This window comes from Anomalospiza imberbis, chromosome 7 (genome assembly GCF_031753505.1).
Source record: "Anomalospiza imberbis isolate Cuckoo-Finch-1a 21T00152 chromosome 7, ASM3175350v1, whole genome shotgun sequence".
NCBI classification, from domain to species: Eukaryota; Metazoa; Chordata; class Aves; order Passeriformes; family Viduidae; genus Anomalospiza; species Anomalospiza imberbis.
The window spans coordinates 30,370,035-30,382,153 of NC_089687.1; the positions used below are offsets into that span (position 1 = coordinate 30,370,035).

Genomic DNA, 12,119 nt, shown 5'->3' on the forward strand with positions numbered 1-12,119 from the left:
GGGACAGTGACATACCAAGCACTAAAAGCAGTATCCAGAAAATTTTGATGACTTTGAGTGGTTTTATAAAAATCAGCAAACAATTGTCCCTCCCACTTACAATATGTTTGTGTAAGCTAAAAAAACACTACAGTAAGAGGGAAGTTAGACAGGAGGAGAGTCAGAACTCATTTGTTGGTCACACTAGAGATTCCCTCAAATTCACACTGCTCTGTACTGGTGTAAGTTCTCAGCATCCCCAGAGTCCTGTCCAGCTCTGCCTTTGAAACATTTGTTGGGAAGGTCTCATGCACAAAGCAGCAGAGGTGTGTGCATCTCCCATCACACTACAGAGCAATCCTTTCAAAATAACTATGACCATTTCCTACAGAATATGGAAAATATGTTGTGTTCTTCAAAAGCTTAAGAATTAATAGTGATATTTTCACAGCCTGGGGGAAAATTTTCTCATTTCACATAAAAATTTTGAATTCAGTCTTAATTCCCACCCCCCTCCCCAGAAATGTATAGAAAAAGGCTTTCCTTTTGGCAAAGAAAAAAAAAAAAAAAAGAAAAAAAAATAGAAATTCATATGCTTTTCCTGATTTTACATTTTAGTTTCTTTTCTTCCATAATTTGTATAGTGAACAAAAATATTTTAAAAAATATCAGGATAGAATTGAGCACAAAAGGAGAGAAACAGATCACAAGACATAACATGGAATATGATAGTTTTGGGGCACAAAGCCATTTTTAAAAACAAGGTTTAACTGGCTATAATACTGTTCTCAGGCAATTGGTCTAAAACCTAATGTTAGAAAATTTGAGTTTGTAGAATTTTCAGCAAAAATTATGATGAGGAAAAGACTGAAAATTGTTACTGTGAATCACTGAAGATGCCTCTTAAGGAATCACATACAAAATAAAAAATTCTTCTTCAAGTCACACACCTGTGTTGTGTATAATCTAAAAACCACTCACCTGCTCTTTTTGCATTAAGAAAGATACAGATACAGATAAAATATAGGTCTAGGAACAGAATTTTATTTGATTCTAGAAAGCATCATGCATCAATTTTTTTCTTAATGATCCTTGCCCAGCTCTGAGATGAAAGAATAGCATTTACAAAGTAAAAGAATGCAAAAGTAGGATTAGCACCATAGGAGGAATACTCTTCTCTTTACAACTCCATTTGATAAGACAGTGATAAAAGAAAACAGAAGGGAAAAAAAAAAGCTAGGTAGTTAGGTGACCTTGCATTTTTATTTTCAACATCCAAGATACCATGGCTCTCCTAGCAATAGCTATTAACTCATGCTCAGCAAAACTTGCTCTGTACATTGAGAAGTATTCAAGAGTCAAAAGATAATTGTCACAAAGTACCAGCTAATGTGCAAGGTAGAAATTGTAGGAGTCCAGAAAAAGAAAGGAAACAAGAGAAACCAAGGTGAGGAGTTTGTCCCTCTTCCAGTCTTTTGCAGGTATGGCTATTACGACTTGTTGCAAAGGTCAAAAAAATAGAAGGGATGTGTACTGGAGCTGGCTGGGATGGGACAAATACCCTAATATTATCCTGTAATACCCTAGTTTCATGGGCCAAATATTCAAATTCTTAATCCAAACTCTCCCATTTCTTACTTGCAAGCAACTGCAGAATTACATGAGATTTCAAATGTTTGTTTTCCTTACTTTTTATTAATTTTCAAAATTTTCTCCGTGTGGTACTTACTGTAAGATTTCCAAGACAGTGAACAGTTCTACCAAATCTCCAATCTTCCCCAGCCAGAAATTCCAACACAAGAATTAGGAGCTTTAAATGCCACATTGTCATTATGATGTGCTGTCTTAAGGCAGTGGAATAATTCTTTTCAAGTACCATAATTTTGCATTGCAAACCGATTCTAAAATCTCCTTCGCAAGCATCTATAATTGCAATACATGAAAAATTATTTAAATTTTATTAAACTATTAACCTGACTCATTTATTAGAAGAAGGGTTTGAACTACAATTATGAGGAAGAGGCAAGCTTTTTATCAGTTTGGGAAATACATCTTTTGATTACTTCCACCTTTCAAGGTCACACGTATGGACTTTTAACAGCAACATTGAAGCAGCCTGTTAAAACAGCTGCTTTGTATCCAAATCATAGGAAAACCATTTAATCCCAAAGCAGAGGGTGGTGTAACCCAAACCAGTTGTATTTTTCAGACTAATAACAATTAGCACTTGAACACCTATTGCAGTAAACAGTGTTTTAACCTTGAACTACCCAAAGGAGCCTTCATCACATCACCACCTTGAGTGCTACATCACACCACCACCGGGAGAGGAAGGAGACTCTGAACTTTTCTTTCTCTTTCTTTTATTTATGCTTGGACTTCCAGCACTGCACATCAGATAGCCAGGGTCTTAATCTGTCCTATATCAGACTGCAGAAATACAAGGCGCTTTCTCCGCTGTCCTCGCGTCGACAAATCACAGTCACATCCCACAAACCCTTCACGTGAGCAGTTCCTTCCCTCTGGAAAAGCATCTCTCGTCTCAAGAATTTCAGCTAATGCTTCTGGCTTATAAAAGATTAAGTGCAATCAGTTACGCTGAAGGTTTGTAATGCGGCCCTTGATTGTATTTTCTGTGCATTTACATCAGGCACACGGGTTATATAAAATAGTTTGGAGTACAAAAATACGGTTATAACATAGGAGTACCAAACAGCACAGAATTAGAACAGTTTTATTATCATAATACCAATTTATATACAGACCCTCAAATTAAGGATTTTTTCTTTTTTTTAATTCTAAGTATTCTTCCCAAATTGACAACTGTAGTGTACACTCTAAAAACTGCAAATTAACAACACAGATCTGTTTTAATCCCTACATTGTCTATGCAGTCGGCACCAATCCTTTCTTCCACACAAAAGTGTATTATAAATAATCTCACAAAACGTCACGCATGTTTTATTGCACATTGTACATGCCAATATTTAAAAGAAAGGCTCAAACCTTTCACTTGATAACTGTTTAAATAACTAGCATTTACTTGTATTATGAATACTATTGCATTTTTCAGGCTCTAATCTTAAATCATAATTTAAAAGAATAATAGCAGAACAGAAAATATGCCTTGAACTTTATAGCTTTTGTGAAAAAAAAGAAAAAGCTTATTTAATTCTGCTGAACTCTACTTTATAAAGTCATTAAAAACATCTGACCTAATTAAAAATGCTATTTTGAAATTTCCATGTTTTACTATAAAATTATGCATGTAGCTGCTTGTGCAATCATCTATTCCTTCTATTTTGCAGAATTAGGTGTCTCTGTGCTGTACTGACCAGAAGGTTGAGTTACACAGGTCCTAGTGTGAGCTACAGGAGTTGTTTTATCAGCCTCTGCTCTGCTGATCTGCACAGGGGCAGGACATGAGGAGCCTGACAGACACCTGGAGAGCTTGGGATAAAAGGACACCGGGCACAAATGGCCACCCAGCATCAAGGCCACGTATAATTCCTGTTAAGCAGATCTCTAGACTAAGGAATACGAGTAAGTTACCATTAATATGTGGGTTTATGATATGCTGCACTAAAATACGGCTGCTAAACAAAGAGAATGATTGGTTGTATGACAGATATGTGCCAGCTGGTAAAAATACCTCACTGGATAAAAATCTACATTTTGAGGGTTAAAATTCTGGCATGAACAAAAATATTTCAAAGTCGGTCGATCAAATGTTTTGCCAAGGGTTTCTAAAGCTATTAGCCATCAACAGCTTCAGAAAAGGATAAAAATAGCAAAACCAAACCACTAAAATTGCACTATTACAAAGAAACAAGTCCATGAAAGGGAGAGTCACCAGCTGCAGTTAAGGGATAGCCACTTCGAGAAGCCGATTGTTTTTTCGCTTGCAAGTTGGGATGTTGCCATTTTTCTGGCTGCCTTGTATGAACTTCACACACACTTTGTCTTGTTTGAACTGGACCAGGAACCTAAGAGAGTGAATGGTAAAAACTTTAGTTAAGTGTGGAGAGAAAAAAAAAAAAAAACACAAGGGATAGAAGTCTTTTCCTGTTGGTTCTAAGCATCACTCCAAAAGATGTCATTTTCAGCTCTGTATTAATAATAAAGAGTTGGGGAATAAATAAAAAAAAGCCATACTTTATGGTATGGCTAGAATCTCCTTCAGATTGTATCGCTTAATGATTGCTTTTTGCCTATAATTTTGGACATTTTACAAGTTAGTTTGCTATTCCTTTAGGAAAAAAACAGTTTGAAACAGAATTTCTCATCTACCAGAAATGCAGCAAGGAGTATTTCCAACTACATTACTGTTGGCCAAAGGGACTTCTCTGTTTTCATGGAAGCTCAACACTTCTGTAGCAACATCAGGAGTTCTCTTCTTCTGATTTATGCTTAATTTAGTCCATCTGGTATTTCAGCAGCTCTCATATGTCTAATCCTTAGTTAGCCTTTATAGCCTCCTGCTCAGCAACTGGGAAAATTCACTTCCTGCCCAGCAATCTCCAAATTTAGACATTTTCTACAGTTCAGGGTAAATTAATCTGGATTTGACTCTTCACTTTTTACTGGAAGGGAAATTTCACTGAACGTGGAGAACTGCTTTTAAAAAAAGACAACACCACAAAAAACCAACGTGCTCCTGGGGGGCCTCAAACCTCTCACGGATCTGGATAGCAAGATTAAAAGCAATAAGCAAGGCACTGCTGCCTCTTGGCTCACATGCAGTGCTTGCTGACCTAAAAAGTCCTTTGTAATACAGCCGATTTTCCCTTTTAGCATCCTTAAAAAGTCCTCCAGCAGGGGCCAAAAACTTCAAAGAATTTGCTCTGCAGCCGGAAACCACAAATCAAGCTGACGGCAGAGCTCAGGGGAGGAAGTGGCCTCTGCTGAGCCGAGCTGCCCTTGGGTCCTGCTTTCCTGCTGCACAGCCCAGGCACTCAGAGCTTGCTCTGCACTGCATTTTGGGGTGCAGCATTAAGAGCTGCACCCCAAAAATACCTGCAGCTCTTACAGCCATTGTCTTGTCACCAACGCTGCATTTCCCTACACCCACTGATCCGATATTATGCATGTGAATAATATGGTGTCTTTCTTCCTAAACACAGCCCTGTATCAACAGATTTCTTACATCAGAGCTCTCTTCCCAAAAAGCAGGGTAGTCAAAATAAGGCCACATTTTCTCCTCAATCCCTCGTTGTGCTTGTGTCTAAACTCTAGCAGGGAGAAGACTCCTGCTTCCACCAGAGATGGAACTGTGAACAGCTTAAAATTATTTAGTCTGGATAAACTCAATAGCAATACACACATGAATGTTTTTAATCTGCAAAAGAAACAAAAACCACATCCCAAAAAGCAAGACTCCCTGAAAGCAGGCTGTTTTCCAGACCTAAGGCAAGCAAGGCTGTCCAGACTAGTGCAATGCATGCTTAAACTTAGCTTTAGTAGTTTATTCCTTTGTAGCCCCCCTTAAACTAGAAATTTACTGGGGATAGCCACACTCTTTTAGAGACTAAAAACCACATACTCTTGAGGAAATTAAATCTGGTAATACAACAAAGGAAAATGGCAGATTTTATTTTCAAGGAAAGAGCAAAACTAGCCTTTTAATAAATCCTCAAATCTGAACAGATACAAACTGTACCCTCTACCATGACTCTAGAACACACACAGTATGGTGCAGCCAGATAAAATGGTTCCATTTTTGCCTACAAGAAATTTACTTCACCATTGTTAGAGGGTTCCAAGTTTTCTTCTTTATTCAAAGTGAACAAATCCATCTAATCAACATTACTGAAAAGAGGGGCCACTTCACAGAACAAAAGTGGGACATGGCAATGGTGGACTAAGTGGGAGACTTCCTCAGCAAACTTCAGGAGTTCACACACAAACACTTTTATTCCATAGCTAAAAACACCACAAGGGCAGTCCTTATTTAAGACCAAAATATGAAACTGCACCAATCAGAAATAAATATTATTTTGAGATGCAGGCTTTTCATCAAACAAAGCTTTTAAACAACCAAAAACCCCAGACAACAACAGGTTGTTACAGCTTCACAAGAGAGATAGAACTTCATAAACCTACATTGGACTGGGGACAGGCTTTGTATTCTTTTTTGGATTGTTTTCAGAAGAACTTGGCACCTAGTGTCCACTCTAATCTATTAATACCTCATAGTAATCTGTGAACTTTTCAGTCACATGCAAAATTGTTCTCTCAAATGTAGTAACTCTTGATTATTTCTACCAGCAGCAATTCTGCTTCACAGCCCTATTTGAAATGACTTTAACAAAAGCACATTTTCTGTAATGACTTTCAGGGACATAAAAGCCAAAATGAATACTATAAATGAGTGGACACTGAAAACTGGATCTTTCTTTGCAAGTATTCTGTCAAGAGAAAAGAAGTAGTAGCTACACAACAGTGTTTTGTTATTCTGACACCAGATACTTGACTTTTTAGCATGCTGCATTGAAGGAAATGTACTCTTAAGCAAACAAGAAACATACTCATCAGATATCTCAATGTTGAGCTTCTGTTTGGTTTGGCTGAGAGTAGTGCGGTAAAGTTTAGTGGCCATTTCAATAACGTGATCGCTGCTGAGCAGGAAATCTCCTTTACTGGCAGCTTCTGAACCCTGAAACAGGAAGGAAAGCAGTTAGGACTACCAAAACCTTGAGTATGATTAAATGACAGCCAAGCAGGAGGGTTTACAAGGAGTCTTCTCTTCCCAGTTTAAGGGAACAACAATCTTTTGTCTTGCGAATTAAATAGGGATTGCAGTGCAGTGTACAGGATCAAAACACTATTTGCACCCAAATAGTCTACAAATCAGGTGAGAAAGGTGAAAAAAAAAAATCCCTTCTGGCCCTAAAGGAGGTCATCTTCACTTTCCTACAAAACTGTAGTGTTTCTGTATCCCTTGTCTGGATACACCACAGCAAGCTTCCCTGTGGAAAGGAACAAGAGCAAATTACCAACACCAGGATTAGGATGATGGCAGTGAATATGAAAAGACATATATAACAGTCTTCAAATTCATTTAGGCTAGAATACAGATGCCAGCTTAATGATTTTAGCAGAGCAATGGTTACAGTGCAGTGAGGCAAATATAGCACTGAGCTAAGTTCTTTAGAACTGAGTAACAAATTAACTGTGCCTCAACGTTGACTTCTTGGCATCCCATAAAGAAGAGAGAAATATTCTACCAGTATATGTAAGGAAAGCACTGGCACAAGGTACGTGAGCCATATTACAAGTGGAAAACTCTGATCCTGAAGAGACTGCAGTGAAACACAAAGTCTGATTTTCACAGTTAAATGATGGTTCATAATGTAATAAACTGTTCTCATTCGGCTTCGGTAGCTTTAAATCAAAGTTTTTTTCAGCTATGGCAAAGTTAAATAAATTTCTAAGCCTACAAGCTAAACCCCTATGGTTTAATGCTACAAGATAATTAACAAACACGTTTTACATCGCTGCATGTAAAACACTCATATTGTGATGGAGTGGTAACCAACCTCCTTGAGGTGCACTGCAAAGAATCCATCATTTTGGGAGCTCATGGACACTTTGGTAACATCTCCCAGTGGAACCTCTGACTTGATAGTCCCAGATTTTTGATCCGCAAGAAGAACGTTATTTTTGGTTAATAAGAAAATCCTGGATGCAGCCTGTGAAAATGCAAAAATACAGATCATTGTCTACATGAAGAGAGAACTGGTTTTCATCGAGCACCTAAGACTCCAAGGAGTTCACAGAGTTAAAAAGTTTGGCCCACATTAGTAAATGTGAACATTTGATGTTCAGTAAAAGCTGCAGATCAGTTAAAATCAGGTCAAATTTATTTATGTGTCTAATTATAGACTGAGAAGCTTAGCTCATTTTGGCACATATGCTTAGGTATAAACAGTTCCTTTAATTACTGGCTTACAGCTGTAAAATTCAGAAAGTCAAACTCTGAAACTATGCAAATCAGGATAACCTCATTTCTCATGCTGTTTAACTCTCCAGGAAAATCATCACGCACTAAGTCTCTATATTGAGTATTATTCACCAAAACTGTGATGGAGAGCAACACAAATCCCATAAGTACTTTTCAGAGTTGTGTTCTCCTCCCTTTATCTCTTGGAATTACTCTTTAGGAGGATAAGCATTAATATTTTCAAAAGACAAATGTTTTTAAAGTTTAAAATGTGTGTTCTTAAATTTGTCTTAGAAAATAGTAAGACAGAGAAATGAGAACTTAATCCATATACACATTTTTCTCCTGTAAACTTTTAAATAATCAAATCTTTATTAAAATTAAGGAGTAGCTGCCTTAAGCACATAGAACCATAGTTCATTAATTTTTTTTTAATCTTGAGAGCTGTAGCCTATGAAAGTACAGGAAAGACATTGTCTTCATTTAATTAGTTTCTTCTAAACCAGAAAATTAACTTGGCATCATCAATGGGCAACCTAATTTCACTGCTACAAATGCATAAATGACATCTACATCTGAGAAGTTGAGATCTACTACTTCTAATATTTAGACAGATATGGTGAAAGCAATTAAGTTCACTAAGGCAGAATAGTACTACCTGTTTTAAGAAGTATAATTTAAATGCAAAATGTTTTCTATGTTGGCAGAATAAAAAGGTACCCACCATATTTAACAACTTTATTCAAATGATACAAGAAACTTGCCTCTTCATTCCAAAGAGCTTTGGAAGATAGGTAAAGCTAGCAGAGTATGCCACTCAGTATTTTAAAAGATAATAAAATCTGATAATCAGAAGCTTAACTGACAGCATGGACTTTGAAAAGTTAAATTTTCTAAATACTTGAATAAGGTATTCTCTAAATGTTTATTTTCTTTAATTGGCAAATAGAAGATCTTAGTTGAGTACAGAGACTACATTTAGTTGTGACACAATACAGTCTGTTACCAGTTGATATCTTTTTTGTTTGGAAAAGTCACGGGAAACTACAGAACAAGATTTTAGTAATCTTTATGGAAATTTAAAAGAGGTGTTTTAAAATCACCAAGTTACATAAAACCAACATTACCAGTCTTGCCCTTAAAAACATGCATTATTTTAAAAATCTTCAGACTATCACAAGTCTTGCTTTCAATGCATTTGTAACAAAAGTTATCTGCCCTTCTGGATAAATCAAATCCATGTGATTACCTTCCCATTGGCTCTATTGATCTTATTCACAACTTCTGCAATAATGATCTTTTCATCCACAGCATCTTTGAGCTTCTTGTACTTGGGGTTCTCGCTGATCTCCAGGTAAGCCCCTTGGAATGGCTGCCCAACACTGCAAAGGAACACGAGTTAAACATGAACCTCAGGCAAGAAGAAAACCTGACACCAGCACAGACTTCATGAGGAGATGCATCAAATATCATTTTCAATGATGGTGAATGAAGAGAAAGTTATCACCAAAGACAGAATAGGTTGGGGTTTTCCTTTCTCTGGAAGCATTTTCCTAATAAATTAGCCCAATTGCTTTGGATATCAGACACCTGAAGATCTTTGCAGATGCAGTCAACTGTGATCTGAAATCACCCAGTGAGTGTCTCTGTGAAAACAGAAAATAAAACCCCAGTAGGACTGACACACTATTGACACTGACAGGCAGGACTTCAGTGACAGACATGAACTTGCCTTCAAGATCTGCTGTGTTTGTGAAACATGCAGCAGCTCCTTGTCAAGACCTGCTGCACTTGCAAATTGCATCTTTACACACCTTTGGGTGTTAAAATAAGGGCTTCACTATGAATTGATATGAAGAGTCTCTGCTTGCTTTGTTTGGAAGTCACTTTAAAAATGGTGATTTAACATCAGTCAAAGCATTAATGCAAAGCTTTGCCAAGACTGGAACCCAAGAGAAACCAATGCATTATGTGGAACAGCACTGCCTTTGCCACTGCATCTCTGGCACACTGGGAGATGGGAAAGAAGAGGAAGGATTCTGGAATTTTAGTACCCACAAGTCCCTCTTTCTCCTTAAATAATTATACTACAGACAGGAAATTAGCTACCTATGAACCCTTATCATACTAATTAATCAGAGAGTTTATAATGTAATTTTTTTTTCTACCCTTAGGCTGATTTAAAAAAAAAAAAAACAACAAAAAACCCACAAAAAACCCAAAAAACCCAACAAAACAACAGTAGGAGTTAATCAGCTCTGGATACCAGACAAAAAGAGATGGAAATGTTTCTAAATGAGTGCAGGGTAGGGAAAGCATTCCAACTTTCCACCATGTTGGAGCTTTGGGGTTTTTTTTGGTTTTTATTAATTAGCATTATGAAACCATAGTCAGCAAAACAGTAGATTCCCTGTGGACTTCATCCCTGATAAATGATGACAAATTATAGCTAAAATTGAAATGAATCAACAGCTCCACTATCACATGTACTACTTAAGAATGTCTTGGATAAAAATGACTCAAATAAATAAATAAATAAAATATGTGTGTGTGTATTTTGCTATAGGTTATTTCATTGTTCAGCCTTGGTGTAAAAAGTACCAAACCAGGGATATAAATAGAATTCCTTCCTTTCCAAGGAGCTCTATGCTGAGCAAATGCATACTGACTAAAAACTAAAAAAACTGCTTGCTCATAGGAAAGTCCAAAGGCACCATCTTTCTCTTTTCCCAGCAACATAAAAAGACATCCCAAAGCAAATAAGGAACAAACCACAAGCTAGCATATATAGCCATTAAGTGAGTGATCTACTGAAGGGGAAAAAAAGAGAAACATATACTGAGCCCATTACAGGAAAACAGGAAATGTATGTCTCAATAAAATAATGACAAAAAACCAAGGAAACACACAAACAAGCAGAGCTTGTCCATGCATGGAACTGTTCCCATAAACTCTTGCAGATTCCTGTTCCTCCCTCTACTGAACCTTGCTTCTCATTCCATTTGCTCCTGCTCAGCTCATAACTACAGCTTCTAAGAGAAAACTCTCTCGAGATTGACAAGATGGTTGTTTTCAAGAAAAAAACATAATTTATAAGCTTGTATTCACTTAAAAAGTGTAAGCCAACTTATATCAAAGACATCATATCTCTCTTTTGCCAGTTTCACTGCATACCAAAAGAAATGTATTCCTTAAATAAAATTAGATACTACACTTTTTTGAATAATGCTGGCTCTATAGATAGCAATGACAAGAATCTGTCACTTTCAAAGAACTCAATAATCTGAGAAACCCAAAAACATATTTGCAGATATTTCACATTTTTAAAAGAAAAAAAAATATTCTAAAATGGAAATAGGAATTTCTTTTAAGTATCTTTATTTAAATTTATTTTACGTATCTTTCTGTGCAAAAAGATATGCACCAGTGTATCTAACTGCTAAATTACTCAGTCTTCACCTCAGAGCACTATGAATGTGCTAAGTTTGAACACAGGAGAGCTCCTCAGCACAGCTCGTCTGGGTGTGAGTGACATTGTCACTTAGAGCCTTCCAGCTCACTCTACCCTTTATTACTGCAGGAAACAGCCTGAAGGGAATGAGGGGAAAGGGTGAAAGTTGTTCCCTCCTGCAAGTTCCCCAAACTTGCCCAGCGTGAGCGGGTCAAGGGGGGTTAGACCAACAAACCACCATGGATTTTGGACAGAAGTTCTTGCTGTCCCAGGACTGGTGGCTGTAACAACATCTAAGTTTGCTTCTAACTGAGGTCAATTTTCAGGATGGTAAAGGCAAATGATGGAGGGATATTGTCAAGCAAGGAAAATGCACTTTCCTGCTTAAAATAAAAAGCAAAATCTTGCTTAGTTTCCCAAATCTATGTAAGGATATTGAATTTCTCATACACTAAAAGCAGCAGAATCAGTCATTACCTGGCTGGATATAAAGCCTTCTTATCCTTGAAAAGTTCACTTGCTTCCAGTTTTTCTTCATATATAAGCTTTTGCTGATCTGTGAACTGATCTCTGTACTTTTTGCACTACAAAACAGGATATATTAAACAAACCATAAAATTATCTTTCCCAATCTCTCAGCACCACAGACTAATGTTTGCTCATTGCTCAAGATGCACATTCTTTGTATGCTTCTGAAGTGATTCAGCTCCATCCTACGTGCCACTGATAACAAACAGGAGAGGTGCT

The 12,119-nt window shown here is 37.0% G+C and overlaps 1 protein-coding gene across 7 annotated transcripts in view; it reads right to left on the minus strand.

Moving 5' to 3' along the window:
* Positions 1–1,003: 1,003 nt before the first annotated feature.
* The window catches only part of MYO1B (myosin IB), a 109,972-nt gene continuing 98,856 nt past the window's right edge, over positions 1,004–12,119 (minus strand). For all 7 annotated transcript variants that reach the window (XM_068196336.1, XM_068196334.1, XM_068196335.1 and 4 more), the window contains 5 exons: positions 11,850–11,956; positions 9,171–9,303; positions 7,518–7,670; positions 6,507–6,634; positions 1,004–3,965 (listed from right to left, as the gene is read on the minus strand). In XM_068196336.1, coding sequence (XP_068052437.1) covers positions 3,842–3,965; positions 6,507–6,634; positions 7,518–7,670; positions 9,171–9,303; positions 11,850–11,956 — 645 coding nt within the window. In that variant the 3' untranslated portion in view covers positions 1,004–3,841. The remainder of the gene's footprint in view (positions 3,966–6,506; positions 6,635–7,517; positions 7,671–9,170; positions 9,304–11,849; positions 11,957–12,119) is intronic.